The following is a 14,661-nucleotide window of genomic DNA, read 5'->3' on the forward strand; positions in this document are numbered from 1 at the left end:
AAATGAAACTTCTAAGCAATCTTCTTCGTCTTCTTTTATTTTATTTGTATGTTAGCTATCGTATGAACCAATGTGGGGTAAGTTTTGGGCAAATATGACCAGAACATTTGTTATCTAGGAATCGAACTAATCAAACTACCCATATCTAACTGAAATAACCAAAATAACCAAAAAACCGGATTGAAAATAAAACAAAAGTTTGGTTAGTTTTGCCTAAACCAAACTAACCGAATCCAGTTTATTTCAGTTAATTTTGACAAGATTTTCAAAACTCAGAAAGCCAAGATTTTCAAAACTCAGAAAGTTTGGTCACGTATAAATCAATTTATTTTTATTTTATTTTTTTCTAAATAAGAAAAACAGCGTGACTGACCCAAACCAGGTGCGTAAAATCCCACTAATCTAGGATCCATAAAAGACAACAATGTCCCTTATCTAGTTCGTCTCATGCGGGTACAATGGTAATTAACTAACCCTAGACGACATAAAACTTGGAGAGAACCTATGGGAGAAGCATCTGGTTTTTAACTCTAAACAGCCAGCAGCTAGTAGCTACATTTATTATATAAACAAACTCCTCCAATTCTCATCTTCATTCATTTGTCTTCAAACTTCACAAACACACAAATTCAAAAATCATTAAAGAAGCAAAGAGTTTATAACTTCTCCAATCAAGAAAAAGATGAGTTCAAGGAGCAAAGCATGGTTAGTAGCAGCAAGCATTGGAGCGTTAGAAGCGTCCAAGGATCAATTAGGCATGTGCCGGTGGAACTACTTGATCAGGTCTGTGAATCAACGTATCAAAAATAATGTGAGATCCGCTTCTCAGGCTAACAGATTCTCTTCTTCGTCCACTACCACCACCGTCGCTGTAGCTTCCGTTAATGGTGATAATAAGGCGAAGCAAGCTGAGGAGTCTCTTAGGACAGTTATGTACTTGAGCTGTTGGGGTCCTAACTAAATTCAGACCGGATCTCTTGTTGTGTAGTAGATTAACTAGATATATGGATATTGCAAAGAAAAGATAATTAATCGTAGTTAAACGTTGATGATTCTAATAGAAAATAAACTTTATATATACAACTCAAAGACTTTTGCTATTTGTTTCAAACTACTCAATTACTAATTTCGTGCATATAAAATGGAGTTGATCACTCACTCGCTGCAAGTAACAAAAAAAATCTAAGCATTTTCAACATACCAAAAATTGTTCTAGACTTCTAGTCTATGACCATGTTTACGCAAAGAAGAATTTGTTATCTTCTTGTCGCTATGGAGAGATAACCTCACCTCTGCTTCTCAGCTCATCAAATGTCTCGACAAACATATTGAAACTGTATCTCGACCATGAGTGTTCTTCATGGTCACACATACGAGGGAACTCTTCAATTATGGTTTGCGACTCATGGCACATAAGTTCATTATTTTTTATTTTTAGGTTCTAAATTTTTCAAATAGAATCATTTGATATAAAAAATAGTTTTTTGGTTGAATAAATTTTACATTCAATTCAAAAAAGTAAAAATAGAATGAATCTAAACTTTTATTATGGTAGGAATTAGGAAAGGAAAGCAAGACATGTTTCAATTCTCACAAATTCTCCAGAAGCGATGTTGTCAAACCACACGATCAAAAAACGTTTCGTTGGTTATAAGTTTATTAAGTATTGGATAATAAACCAACCCAACCAAATCAAGATTTTTGGTTGTTTGGTTTGGTTTTGGTTATTGGTCATTAACCGATCAACAACCTGTGTAATTTCGTTTGTTCAACCAAAAAATGGTTAGTTCGGTTTGGTTTTCGTTTAACATTTTTATAATAAATAGATTATACCAGTTAGACTGATTTTTTTAATAACAAAATTAACCGAGAAACCGAACTGACTAAACTTCTCAAAAAAGTTAATCAAAATTATCCTAAAATAACCGAAAATTGGATTTAAGAAAAATAAAAATTTGGTTAGTTTTGGTTTTGAGATTTCAAAACCAAATAACCGAATCAAAATTTGTTTTCGTTAATCTTAGTAAGATTTTTAAAACCGAAAATATCCAATGCGGCATAGGACTAGTTAGACCATCCTCAATGCTGATCCTTAAGCTTGGTTAAAATTTGATACATAATTCAACAAAAGAAATAATGTACGTGCTTTATATAAAGTAATACAGAAATCATAAGATCCACTTTTTCAATTAAATTATTAAAGAAATTATAAGATTCACTTTTAAGGATTATGCATTGATGATGCTTTTAGACCATCCTCAATATAAGCATCTTAAGGGGTACCTTACCCTAAAATTTGCAAAGAGAGAATCTTATATAAGATATTCTCTTTGCAAATCTTAGGGTAAGGTACTCCCTAAGATGCTTGCATTGAGGATGCCCTTAGAAGTTATGATCGACCATGTCTATAGAGACAAAGAACGAAACAAACCTTGAACCGGATAACACCATACTCAAAAGTAAAACAAGACATGTCACATGATCAAACAAGAGACTACGTCTAGTTCTAGTTCTAAGAAAAACCATTCTTGGTTGAAAATATATACCACACGGAGTCACGGACACACACGTACGTAGATAAATGAATTACGATCAACAACCAACCACTCGACTATATTTTTGTTATATCGATTTATTTTGTTATACAAAAATAATCAAAACGTGAGGGGCAGAACAGAACAGTGTGACCGACCGAAACAAGGTGCGTAAAATCCACTAATTCAGGATTCGTTGAAAGACGATACTATCCCTTATCAAGTTCGTCTCATGCGGACACAATGGTAATTAACATTAGAGAGAACCAGTGGGAAAGAGCATCTAGTTTTGACTCTAAACCAGCTGCTACGTTTCTCTTATTATATAAACAAGAGACTCTTCCGATAATATTCTTCAAACTTCACAAACACACAAATTCATAAAAGAAGCAAAGAGTTTAACTTCTCTAATCAAGAAAAAAGAATAAAAAGATGAGTGCAACGAGCAAAGCATGGTTAGTAGCTGCAAGCATTGGAGCCTTGGAAGCCTCCAAGGATCAATTAGGCATGTGTCGGTGGAACTACTTGATCAGGTCTGTGAATCAACGTATCAAGAACAACGTGAGATCCACTTCTCAGGCTAACAGATTCTCTTCTTCGTCGACTACTACCACCACCGCTGTTGTAGCTTCTGTTAAGGGTAATGATAATAAGGCGAAGCACGCTGAGGAGTCTCTTAGGACAGTTATGTACTTGAGCTGTTGGGGTCCTAACTAAATTCAGACATGATCTCTTTGTTGTGTAGTTGATTAATTAGATGGAAATTGCAAAAATGGTAATTAATTGTAGATAAATGTTTAAGATTCTCATTTCTAATAGAAGATGAATTTTTGGGATATTTCTATTTTCTCAATTATAAAAGAAATAAAAAAATAAAATAAAAACATTAGAAGAAAACACCATAATTTGTCTTTAAATCATAAAACCAATATGTTAATATTTAATAAAATGAAAAGAACATATAAAAGTAAAATAAAACTCTCTCTAAAGTTCATTAGTCTCTTAAGCATATTCTTTTGAGACTTCAAGTGGAGCAGCTTGCTCTGGAGCTAGTTGTTTCTCTAGCTTCATTTCTGATTCTTTAATTCGCTTCTGAGCCAAGTAATATTCAAACCTTCTTAGCGAAGTAAAATTTCTGATTCTGATGATTCTGATCTAATCTCCACCACCTAAGCCAAGTAATATTCACTCCATGTTACTATACTCACTTATAAAAATTTATATCTCCAACCAATGATCATATATAAAGATTATAATATATAGTCATGAAGAATATATATTATATCTTGAATCAAATAGGAAAGCCATGATCATGATATTACCTGTGGCTCTTCCGTATAGGGTTTACCATTGTTCTGCTTTGTAACCAACTCAACAAGTGCGAGAAGCTTCTGAACTTGTTCAACTCTCTTGAGCTGATCCTTGGTCTTGTTATCAAACAATACCAATCTGTTGTCACATAGCTCAAGTAGTTCCTACATAACCATACTATTCATTTAATTTCAAATCAGATATAAATAAGACTATGCAATCTTCATTATAAAAAGTTAACTCACTTTTATGAATTCTGGAGGCTCTTGTGTCAAATATTCCTCTAACGTCATTTCGTTCTCTTCCAATTCATCGCCACCCGTAAAGACAATGATCATATAGTTAGCGATTTTACTGCCGAAAAGGGTTTGCAAGTGACTAAGAACTTTGGCATCTCCTCTAAGACAATCCCTCACAGAGAGCACCAATAGGATAGCATGGATTCCGTTTTTGGCTATCTTTATGCACCTCGAAATTTCGTCGTCGATTGAATCAGCTGGCCTTACTATTTGAAACAAACCTGTAAAATTCACCAGATTCGACAACGTCATACATAATTACAAACAAGTAAACTGTTCTCAATCTGACTTTGTAATTGTATTTTGGCTTGGGACAAAACCATATAACATGCTTTGGTTTTGGTTTCGGATCTGAGGGATGTGACAAAAAAAAAAAAAAAGATCTGAGGGGATGTATTGACTTGGGCCCAAAACCTCTTTGATTATTAAAAAAAAAATTAGGCTAACACACATATATCCACATATCAAACATCATATCAATGATCTGTCGATGCAATAATAACTACATAGCAACGTAAAACAATTGGTCAGAAGCACTCACCAGGAGTATCAATCACATTGATAATTTGGCTATCATCTTGCACAACTCTTGCTGACTGACATGTGTGAGTGACTCCAACGAAACTTGGTTTGGAGATAAACTCTTTTCTTCCAAGGATACTGTTCCCTACAGCACTCTTCCCGTTTCCAGTACGACCGACCAGAACTAGGGTTTGGCTAAGGTTTGATGCGGATTCTAAATCATCGTACGTCAGATCAGTGCTCATCCTTCATGCAACGAAAACGATACCAATTTTTTTGAATCTTTGACATAAAAACATTAACTCAAAAGAATGAAAAAATATCTTACTAACCCACATTACCCTACTCACTAAAGCTTAGTCATCAAGCAACGACAGAATCAGAGATTTTTAATCATTAAAAATTGTGATACATTAACCAGAGAAAAAGAGTTCTAATTAAGAACTTTATACGCTAGTATATCTAATCGAAAAATTAAACAAAACAGTACAAGCAAATTTGAAGAATATAAGAATATTACTTGCTTGAGAAGAGGAATCTGCAGCGATGCTTAATACTATGATTAATGTGAGAACGTAAAAGTATGATATGCTTTCAAATTGGTTAATTCGAGATAGAATGTTGTTTAGGTCTGAAGACTCATCAAATTTTATTTTATATTAAGAGGATAACACAAATCCAACTAGGAAGAGGAAAAGTCTAATCATAATCTACTAACCTAACAAACAAAAATAAAAAAAAATCAGTACATTAATGCACTAGTTTTTCAATTAAAGAATTAAAACATATATCTTAAGAGTTTTTAATATCGACAAAGTGATATATAAACTTAGCTCAAGATAATCATATCTCTGACAAAAACACTGATCCTTAAAGAAATATTGCAAGTTAAAAGTTATCAAGTTATACAATGTTTCAATGCTATCTTACATTAGGATCTTTGGAATCAAGATAACTTATACAGGATCTTTAACAAATCCAAGACTCTCGACGTGTTGATGTGCGATCAAAGCAAAACAATCATCGGTGTATCTACCATTGAATCCATAAGAGCGCCTAAACTCTTCACTGTCTCCAATTCCTAGGAGCCTAACTCTTCTTACGTTTTGTGTTTCAACATTGTAGTAGAAAATGTAGAAAGGTCGAACATTGCGTGACAACTTCTTTGGAGCCATAATGATCTCACCAGCCTTGTTAGTGCCTGGAAAAGATATTTCACCACACTCAACATCATCCCACACTGAGGAAGGAAACACACATGTTTGCTTTGACCATTCAGCTTTCTCGGCGTCTTCTAGTATCCACAAATCAAAACTAGAGATACGACTATAAGGGTTTCTCACAATGGAAGCTAGCTTCCCTTTGTATTCTAAGTATACTGATTCCTTACCCCATTGCACAACAGCTTTAGGTGTACTTATGAAACTTAGCTTCTCAGATCTAACATCGAACCGCGCAAAAGCTGTATCTTTAGTTTGGGTAAAGAAAGCAGCATAGTATAGAAACCCGTTGATGCATATATTAGGTGAAGTCGGCCTATAAGGTAAAGGTGTATCTTCAATGGCTCTCCATTCTTGACCACATCCTAGGGTTAATACCTTGTGCTCCAAGTAACCGATCCTTAATGCTTTGTATTGATCATCAATGGGATCGTATCCCACGAAGTTAATGAGACCTCCAGGTATCTTAACGACTTGCTCCATGCTAGGGTTACACATCATCGTACATGAGTCTGATTTGACAACGAGAATGCCATGGAAAGAAGACAAAGAGTGTGAGTAGTCAGAAAAGGTGGTGGGAATTGCCATCTCGAAACTAGGGACTAAAGAAGAAGAAGACTGTTCCTTCTCTCCCTCGTCGTGAGAAAACGTGAAGAAGAAGGTAAGCTTCTCCTCAGGCTCGGTGAATGCACCGTTACTTAAAGCTACTAGAAACCGCGATTGCTTCGAGGAATTGGAGAAGAAGGTATCAATGAATCCTCTGCTTCGGATGATGGAAGACCATGTCTTTGACACACATCGCAACTTCATAAGAGACTTTGCTGGTAATCTAGTAAGTATAGCCATCTTTAGGTCAAGAGGTAGCGAATCCAACTCTAACTTACTTGAGTTTGTGTCTTTCTCATTATTGTCGTCCTCGTTGTCTCGTCCCTTGCGTTTCATGGAGGCTACTGAGTACTGACGGAACCCTAAATTCGACTAGGAGAAGATAGACTGAGCCTTTGGGAAATTAGCGAGACCTGCAACACAAGGTGGAATTTGAGATGATGAGGTGAATTTTTGTTTTCAGTTTTTTTTTTTTTTCCTCCTCACATTTTCTTTTATAGTTAAATTTTAACGAGTAAATAAGGAAAAATACTCTGTTTTTGTTTTCAATTTTGAAAAATTTTCCTTTTTTTTCTTTTTCTTTTAACAACTATTTTTAAATATCTTAATAATATTACTTAAATGTAATAATAATTAAAAGAAAGATCTATAGTTTATAAATAAGACCAATTTATTGATAGCTAGTAATCAAATATTAATTTTTCCTACCAAAAATCTTAAATATTACTTTTTACAAAGTTGATAGTATCTAATTAATAATTGCAAAGTTTTAGTATTCTAAACATTTATAAAAACAATAATGAATAAAATTTAGTCATGATTTATGTTAAGATGATGATTCTTTGGTACTGAAAACACATAAAATAATTTACTTCGCAATTTTTTTTTTTCAAAAAATTGGTAGTTCCTCAGGTCTTTGATATGTCTTCTTATAATCGTTGAATCTTAATATGTATAACTCGTTCTCCCTTAGATTGTACACTGTGGTTTGAGTAAATCCTAATTCACTCATCTTCTGCATCTATACTGTTACTATTGCTTAATGTGTTTCTAAGAAGTTGTGATCATTATTACTGATTCTTGGTTGGAAAGTTTTGACTTTTAAAAATGAAATAGACTAGATTTTAACCCGCGGTGTACATTTCTAAAATGTATTCTTTTTACTAATTTTGTTTGGTATATAAAAGTGTACAACTATATTTTGATTGTTAATTCTATGATTTAACCCGTAGAATATTATATGATAATTTTTTTTTATAATCGTAATCTGATCAAATTAATTAAATAAGTATAATATTTAAAATAATGGAATGATATTGACAGAATATTCGTTTACATAGTATAATTTCATATTAAAATATTTTGTGAGTTATACTATAGAAAACAACCCGTAAAAATATCTATAATCATAATTATGTAAATTATAACCCGTTCCATCACATGACCCGTGCTACACAATTATCAATAATACTTTAGTACATCCATTTTTGTATCGTTAGAGTAATATACATCCGTTTCTAAAAATTCAAATTGCAACATATGCAAAAAAAAAAAAAAATTTATCATACACATGTTTATGTAATAATATAAATTTAAAAACAAATAAGATCACTTAAAGATGTTGGAGAAATATTTGATTTATTAGGGAGAAATTTTACGAAATTTGTTAAATGTAATAAATATTGATTTCTTATTTTGCAATTTTAGTATGATTTAATCACAAGATTTATTTTAAACTTTTTCTATTTAATCAAATGGCAATGAATTAATTATAAAAATATCATAAAATAAAAGGATAAAACACAAAAGGTACTTCAAAAATGTTAAGATAGATTAAGTATCCAAAGCATTTGCTGAACATCCAAGACAGTGTAGAAAGTTTATTAACACTTGCTTTCGTTTATAATCTTAAAGTCATATCTAACAATTGAAATAAACGCATGGAACAAGACTAGCAAGAGCTGTAAAAGAAACCAAAGATAATAAGCTTTACATATTTGAACAGAACTTGGACATCATGCAACTCATAATTAGGGTTGTGACTTGGCCTATAGGCGAATTAATCTGAGGAAGGTCTCATAAGTAGTCTGGAGACGGTTTCTATGGTCCTTTCCCTTGGTGTTTTTCAGATAGTGAGCCACTTTGATAAACCCAGCATGTTGTTGAAACAACACAGACGTTTCCTCTTCCTCTTGTGGCCTTAATGATTGTTCTTGTTCTCTCTTAGGTTGTGGCATTGTGTGTGCCCATTGTATCCCCCATATAGCTAAAGGCCTCATGTAACAAAGTGACCTATACTCATCATTTGTTGTCCATGCTTCTGGTGTTTGAAATGAGCAGCTGTGTAACCAAACAAAAACTATTAAGCCAACACTAACATTGATGAATTTGACAATGAAAAAGGCCAATTCAGAGAAGGGTTACCCGAGACCGCGGTCAGACCACGCGGCTTCGTATATTCCACTTGCTGTTTTAAACCCTTTATCTGAAAGTCCTTCTTGAATCATACAAGCAGCGACCGAGTAAGTAGTCCCTGCCCAAACCTCCCTTGACACCATCGTGCTTGTGTCTACTCGTCCATCAGGTAACATCCCGTTCACAGCTCCACGTGTTCCTTCTTTCACTTTCATCACATTAAAGTCGTAAACTGTCTCCAACGCTTTCTTGATCCACTCTTCTTTTGCTATTGGCTTCAGACCACAAGCTCTCGCATACCTATACAAAACACACACAAATCAATACTAATTATTAAACTTCTATATGCAAAAGTACTCGTGTTCTTTAAAACTTACCATTGTCCAGCCATTTGATCAGCCAAGATCGAAGAGCTTGAGCCGCTTTTGCTGTTATCGTAATTAAAATAAGAACCGTTCCAAAGCTTCTCATAAACGCTTCTCGCTTTCTCATACTTGGCATTGAAGTAAACCGCAGCCCCGTTGTCCCCAATTTCACGGGCCAATGCAGATCCGGCCTGAAGAGCCGCGACCCAGAGACCGCCACAGTAAGCACTAACACCCGAACAAGACCACGCGTCGTAAGTCTGATCTGGAAACCCTTCGTTCTCAATCATGCCGTCTCCATCTTTATCAAACTGGTCCAAGTAAGCGATCGCAGTGTAAACCGATGGCCAAACCGCTTTCGCAAAGTTTAGATCACCAGTGGCAACCACGTCTCTGTAAACTTGAAGAACAAACTTGGAGTTCAAGTCTTTCCACCTATTCGTGTTGAACAAGTTATAAGCATTTACTTCAAACCATGGATCATTCAAACCAATATCATGAGGAACAGCTCCTAGAACTTTTCTAGTAACAAATTCCCCTGAGCTCATGACTTGTTTCCTACTCGAATCATGCATCAGAACCGCAGCCGCGAAATCTCTCTGAATGCTTAGCTCGAGTTTTGGAAAAAGCATAAGCAATGCGAAAGACGAGTAGAAATGAACGTCGTAAGTATTGTACATTAGGTATTGAGTTCCTTCTAGATAAAGAAACTGTCCAATGTTCTCCACGGAGTTCTGAATCATACTGGTTCCAAGGGCAGCGTTTGAGGAGAAAGGCGCGTGAATCTGTGAGCAGACCGCATCGATTCTTCCCAAGATGTCTAAGGCTATGTTGTTCTGGTCTGGATCAGTATTGTCTATAGTTGATATACTGAGAGAGATCTTTCTTCTTCCTATACTATCTAAGCTTTGCTTTGGAGGTAAACCATCTACATGAACCCAAAAAACTCAGGTTTAGTATATTGAAGTTACAAAATTGTAATAACTTGACGAAGAATCAAATGTATGTTACCAGTCCACATGGTTCCCCCTGAGTTAAAATAGTATAGTTCGTTGAATAGAGTTACTCGATACCTGAAAAAGATTTCTCATTACTCTCTTATGCTCAATTGAATTTGGCCAAAGAAGAAAAAGAGTTGAAGCAAAAATTTATTACCACTCAGGAAGTGTTGTGTCAGAAAGAATAGGAGCTTGCCACTCTTCAATTTGAGTCTCCCATTCAGAGAAGTCTAACAACAAGCAAGAAAGGAGAAAGCATCATAATGTGAATGATCACTTACATTAACTAGATTCAAGAAACAAGGTTTAAGGATTGTTTGCATACTTAGAAGAGCGTCGTGAGCCATTGCTACCGCTGCGTTTCCTAAACTGCCATAGAATCTTGTGTATCGTCTACAAATAATACAACTTGTTAAGTTATAAAGATATGTTGAGAATATGTATTGGATTCAAGTGTAATTGGGATCACACACATACCTATGGTAAGTCTTCTCGTCGAATCTAGCCTCCGGACAATCCCAAGAAAGAGAAAATGTGACTGTGCGGTCACATCCAGGTGGAACTTTCACCTTTGCTGCTATGGCTGCTCCAATGGAAGTTCCAGGTTTCGAAGGAAAACATGCATTGCTGGTTAACTTGTCGAATGATGCGTTCTAAAGAGCAGAATAAAGAAATGAGAAGGTTAAAGCTTTTGGTCTTTCTTGCAAAAGATGTAGCTAGGGAACACTTAGTATTTGAAACTTATATATTACCTTTTTAATCTCATCCCACATATCTCCTGCTGTGATTTTGTTTGGAGTAGTGCCTGAAACTATGAAACAAGGACACGAGGAGACACGAACATCCTCGGTTTCCTTTGCGGCAATTGCGTAGCTAACTGGTGGGTGTCCATTTGCTGTCCTGCAAGGTTAAGTTACATAACGATTAAAACAATTCATCAACACTATTCAAGTAACCAATCAAAAGAGTCAAAGAAAGTAGTTTTTACTTGTGCTGTAAAGCTACTGCATGAACACCATCTTTTGCCCTAGAAGATTCCATAAAAAGAAAGAACATGCATGTCAGAAGAAGAGACCCGTAGCAAAATCTATTATAGCATAAGATAACTTAGTCTTACTTCATTGTTGAGTTAAAGTGCTGTCCAGTTAATCCAGAAGCTCCTCCCACAGAATTCTAATTAACCAAAGAGACAAATGGGTCACTTTTGTATGGAAAATATCTTACAGAGTAAAACTATGAAGAAGAAACCAATCTCCTAAAGGTTCCTATGTATTGTGATTACGTACCTCCCAAGTAAAGAGCAAAGTAACAATTGCTTGTTCTGCTCCAGTATTAGTCACCTAAAACATGACAGAACTCAATGAACTCATCACAAGTTGTTTCTTAAGTTATAACGTCGAGGTAAAACATAGTAGAATATTCATACCGTGAAGTTGAAAACTGAAACCGGAAGACTGCTTTCTTCGTAATTATGGGGTATGAAAGGAGAGACTTGACGAGACACTATTCTGAGTTCAGGGTCAGGTTCACCTGTTCATCAAGTAAAAACATTAAACATAACATTTACAAAACAAGTATTTTGCAATAGATTAATCTATAATATAGACATGGTTACAACTATTATACCATCATAAACGGTCCAAGACCTCGGATAAAGAGCATGGTAAGTAGATTTTTCCCCTGTCATGTTCCAATCCCAAGACTCAATTCCAATATTTGGAGCTTGGCCTTTGCATAAATAACCTCCATTGTCTCTGCGCAGCCATATACAATATCATTTTCACATCACTCTGATTCTTTAACTAGGGATCTGAGGAAGAAACAAGAAATTAAAGGATTTGGCTTTACTTAATAACTTGTGGCTTTGTTGGGCATAGAACAGTCGAGTGTTTCACACCGCCAGGGCGAGAAACAAAAGCCTATAATAATTAAAAAAATCAAGAAGCATGAGAGGGATACTTCACAAAGCCACCAATACATACAAGAACTGGTTTCCAAAAGAAGAAAGTAACCAAGCAAGCAATGTTCATGATTGTTTACTAACAGAGAATTGGTTTGTGAGGATTGGAGCTTCCTCGCAAACTTTTGGGAATAACTTGAACTGCTGAAACTCACCCTTGTAACTCCTCCCAATGCTTCCTGCACTGAACCACGGGTTTTTTATCCGCGGTTTTGTACATTAGAACTTTGGAACAGAGGATCTGAAAACCCTAGAGCATTGTTACATTTGTGTTCTATGCAATATGTGAAGAATACAAGGATACCATACCCAATTCCTCCTAAAGGGACACCATGATCTCCAGTTATATGATGTTTTCTAAAGATGTCGAAGATCGAAGCCTGCATGTTTTTAAGAACTTTTCAGCATTGTGAAGAAGACAAAAGGTGATCAAATGTTTGTGAGCATTAGAAAAAAAACTATGAGAATATCTCTTACTCTTCCTTTCGCGGCTTCTTCTTTGGTGTGACGCCACAATCTGTAGCCTAATGGGAACTTTGGAAAAAGCAAAAACAGAGAGAGGTTCAATATTTGTTATACTTTGCAAAAAAACAGAGCATCTGACCTAAAGTATTACTTTTACAGCAAGAAAGAGGATTTTGAGAATCTGTTTTCTTTGATTGAAGAATCTTTAATAATAAAGAATGGTGAAGGGAGAGAAATATGAAATTACCAGATGAAGATGATCTCGTTTACTCAATTTGAACTCAGAAGGTGTTTTTGCTTGACTGTTCAACTTCCTTTCCCATGAAAATGGTGGAAGTTTATCATTTGTGACCTATAATGAGTTTTGAACCATGATCAAAATCAAAGATGAAGAAAGATAAGTTTGCGTCATTGTTGTGCGTAATCACGTTTATTATTTGGGATTATTTATACAATCAGCACAAACATTTCGAAGTCATAGAAGTTAGTCTAATTTAATGGACTTTTGTTTTTTTTTTTATGTTTAATCACAATTAGTTATGATAATTAAAAATAAAACATACCATTTGGTTTTGGTCTTCAGAAACGTTTTGCATCTTTGGTATTATAAACCTGAAACTGTAAGACTAAAGGCATTAGAGATTTCAGATATAATCATAAAAGACAAAAGTTGGTGTTTTTTCTGGATTTATCTCAGGTGCAAAAGTAGTCTTTTGTCTGAAAATCTAGACTAGTGTCCAACAAAAAGAAAACAAATAACAAAAGCAACAAAACAAAACTCAAGAAACAGTCTTCTTGCATGAAAGAACTGAAATCTGTAATGGGTTTTGCAAGAAACAATACTGATGATTTTTTACTAACAAAGATATAAGCAATTAGGGAAGATCAAGAGTTCAAGACCCACTAGGGCTTAAAAAGCTTTTACTCAAAATTATGAACATGCACAAAAGCTAAACGGAAGAAATAATCCAGAAAAAAGAAGAGAAACAGCTTTAAACCTATAGACTTATATGAGATGATAATGATTACCAAGATGATTACATTCCAACAACAAACAGAAATGTGAATCTTACCAAAATGGTTTCTCAATTCAAGTCTCCTGAGCAGAGAGAGAGAGAGAGAAGAGAGATGTGTATGAGCTTGGGAAATGAAGGACAAGGAGACAAGTGTCTATAGAAGTTTTCTAGGTGGGCAAAGAGAAGTAAGCAACATATATAGAAGAAGAAAGAAAGAAGAGAATTAAGACAACAACATGCCGGCCACACAATATACCTTTGGTTTGTGATTACTAAAAACTGCTAACCTTACCAAAGAGTATGTTAAGCCTACTTGAATTTTTTTAATAATCTTTTCGTTGAAAGCCATATGAACGTTTATATAACAAAATAATACTTTTTGGTCAATTAAATTACTTGTGAATTTTGTAGACGAATTCCACACTGAATCCACATTTTTATTTATTGTTTATTCATTATATAAAATAAGGATTCTAGTAGCCAAATCTCATATAATCACCAAATAGTGCACCCACCCACTAAATTTTTACTTTTGCATATTCATATTTCACTCATACCAAGAAAGAAAGTTATAACCGAAGTGGGAATGATCATCATCATGCCTTTCGGTAATATAAAGTAGTAAGTGCTCACTGCTCAGTTAATAGCTGACCCCGTAAAGGAGTTGGTAAAAAGGATAAGGAACGAGAGAGCACTATCACTTTGTTTGGTTTTTGTTCGGTTTTATCCAAAAGTAAACAAAGATGTTACAGTCCAACTGTTTTTATTATACATACCTAACTTATGTTTATATATTATGTACAAGTGAAAATTTAGTGATATGACCAATACTATAAGATAAGGAAATTGAAATAGACAGAATGTCAAATGACAAGCATATTCTAACCAACTCATGTGTGTGTAATTTAAACACTCACGCAATCTACTGATTGCTCAAAAAAAAAAAAAAA

General features: G+C 34.7%; 5 protein-coding genes across 6 annotated transcripts; 2 read left to right on the forward strand and 3 right to left on the reverse strand.

Moving 5' to 3' along the window:
• Positions 1-679: 679 nt before the first annotated feature.
• Positions 680-992, forward strand: LOC17898492. The gene has a single exon (XM_006304276.2). The coding sequence runs from the start codon at positions 683-685 to the stop codon at positions 959-961; it is 279 nt and encodes a 92-aa protein (XP_006304338.1). The 5' UTR covers positions 680-682; the 3' UTR covers positions 962-992.
• Positions 993-2,965: 1,973 nt separating this feature from the next.
• LOC17899324 lies at positions 2,966-3,372 on the forward strand. The gene has a single exon (XM_006304271.2). It carries the CDS (start codon positions 2,967-2,969, stop codon positions 3,249-3,251), a length of 285 nt encoding a protein of 94 aa, XP_006304333.1. The 5' UTR covers position 2,966; the 3' UTR covers positions 3,252-3,372.
• A 164-nt stretch (positions 3,373-3,536) lies between these two features.
• LOC17899319 (immune-associated nucleotide-binding protein 9) lies at positions 3,537-4,911 on the reverse strand. Its single transcript, XM_006306117.1, has 4 exons — positions 4,686-4,911; positions 4,091-4,365; positions 3,857-4,009; positions 3,537-3,626 (listed from the first exon to the last, which is right to left on the reverse strand). Exons 1-4 carry the CDS (start codon positions 4,909-4,911, stop codon positions 3,537-3,539), a joined length of 744 nt encoding a protein of 247 aa, XP_006306179.1.
• Positions 4,912-5,622: 711 nt separating this feature from the next.
• LOC111832344 (putative F-box protein At1g32660) lies at positions 5,623-6,828 on the reverse strand. Its single transcript, XM_023788648.1, has one exon. It carries the CDS (start codon positions 6,826-6,828, stop codon positions 5,623-5,625), a length of 1,206 nt encoding a protein of 401 aa, XP_023644416.1.
• Positions 6,829-8,348: 1,520 nt separating this feature from the next.
• LOC17897147 (non-lysosomal glucosylceramidase) lies at positions 8,349-13,950 on the reverse strand. 2 transcript variants are annotated; one of them, XM_023776955.1, is made up of 20 exons: positions 13,769-13,950; positions 13,259-13,313; positions 12,943-13,047; positions 12,708-12,764; positions 12,540-12,610; positions 12,315-12,414; positions 12,119-12,189; positions 11,897-12,024; positions 11,697-11,800; positions 11,557-11,610; positions 11,388-11,443; positions 11,259-11,297; positions 11,023-11,170; positions 10,748-10,923; positions 10,596-10,663; positions 10,428-10,500; positions 10,284-10,345; positions 9,285-10,200; positions 8,917-9,207; positions 8,349-8,832 (listed from the first exon to the last, which is right to left on the reverse strand). In XM_023776955.1, exons 2-20 carry the CDS (start codon positions 13,289-13,291, stop codon positions 8,541-8,543), a joined length of 2,844 nt encoding a protein of 947 aa, XP_023632723.1. In that variant the 5' UTR covers positions 13,292-13,313; positions 13,769-13,950; the 3' UTR covers positions 8,349-8,540. The 2 variants fall into 2 exon arrangements, with proteins under 2 accessions (XP_023632723.1, XP_006306698.2); XM_006306636.2 differs by lacking the exon at positions 13,769-13,950 and having other exon boundaries at positions 13,259-13,582.
• Positions 13,951-14,661: the final 711 nt, after the last annotated feature.

This window comes from Capsella rubella, unplaced genomic scaffold (assembly GCF_000375325.1).
Source record: "Capsella rubella cultivar Monte Gargano unplaced genomic scaffold, Caprub1_0 scaffold_1, whole genome shotgun sequence".
NCBI lineage: Eukaryota > Viridiplantae > Streptophyta > Magnoliopsida > Brassicales > Brassicaceae > Capsella > Capsella rubella.

What these genes read in the sequence shown, in the direction of transcription:
- LOC17898492 (XM_006304276.2), top strand. Translation starts at nt 683, where the DNA reads ATGAGTTCAAGGAGCAAAGCATGGTTAGTAGCAGCAAGCATTGGAGCG.
- LOC17899324 (XM_006304271.2), top strand. Translation starts at nt 2,967, where the DNA reads ATGAGTGCAACGAGCAAAGCATGGTTAGTAGCTGCAAGCATTGGAGCC.
- LOC17899319 (XM_006306117.1), bottom strand. Translation starts at nt 4,911, where the DNA reads ATGAGCACTGATCTGACGTACGATGATTTAGAATCCGCATCAAACCTT. An exon ending in AGCCTCCAGAATTCATAAAA is followed by an intron (nt 4,010 to 4,090) that starts GTGAGTTAACTT and finishes ATGGTTATGTAG; the next exon opens with GAACTACTTGAGCTATGTGA. An exon ending in CCTATACGGAAGAGCCACAG is followed by an intron (nt 3,627 to 3,856) that starts GTAATATCATGA and finishes TACTTGGCTCAG; the next exon opens with AAGCGAATTAAAGAATCAGA.
- LOC111832344 (XM_023788648.1), bottom strand. Translation starts at nt 6,828, where the DNA reads ATGAAACGCAAGGGACGAGACAACGAGGACGACAATAATGAGAAAGAC.
- LOC17897147 (XM_023776955.1), bottom strand. Translation starts at nt 13,291, where the DNA reads ATGCAAAACGTTTCTGAAGACCAAAACCAAATG. An exon ending in GTCCCTTTAGGAGGAATTGG is followed by an intron (nt 12,415 to 12,539) that starts GTATGGTATCCT and finishes CCCGTGGTTCAG; the next exon opens with TGCAGGAAGCATTGGGAGGA. An exon ending in TGGTCTGACCGCGGTCTCGG is followed by an intron (nt 8,833 to 8,916) that starts GTAACCCTTCTC and finishes TTGGTTACACAG; the next exon opens with CTGCTCATTTCAAACACCAG.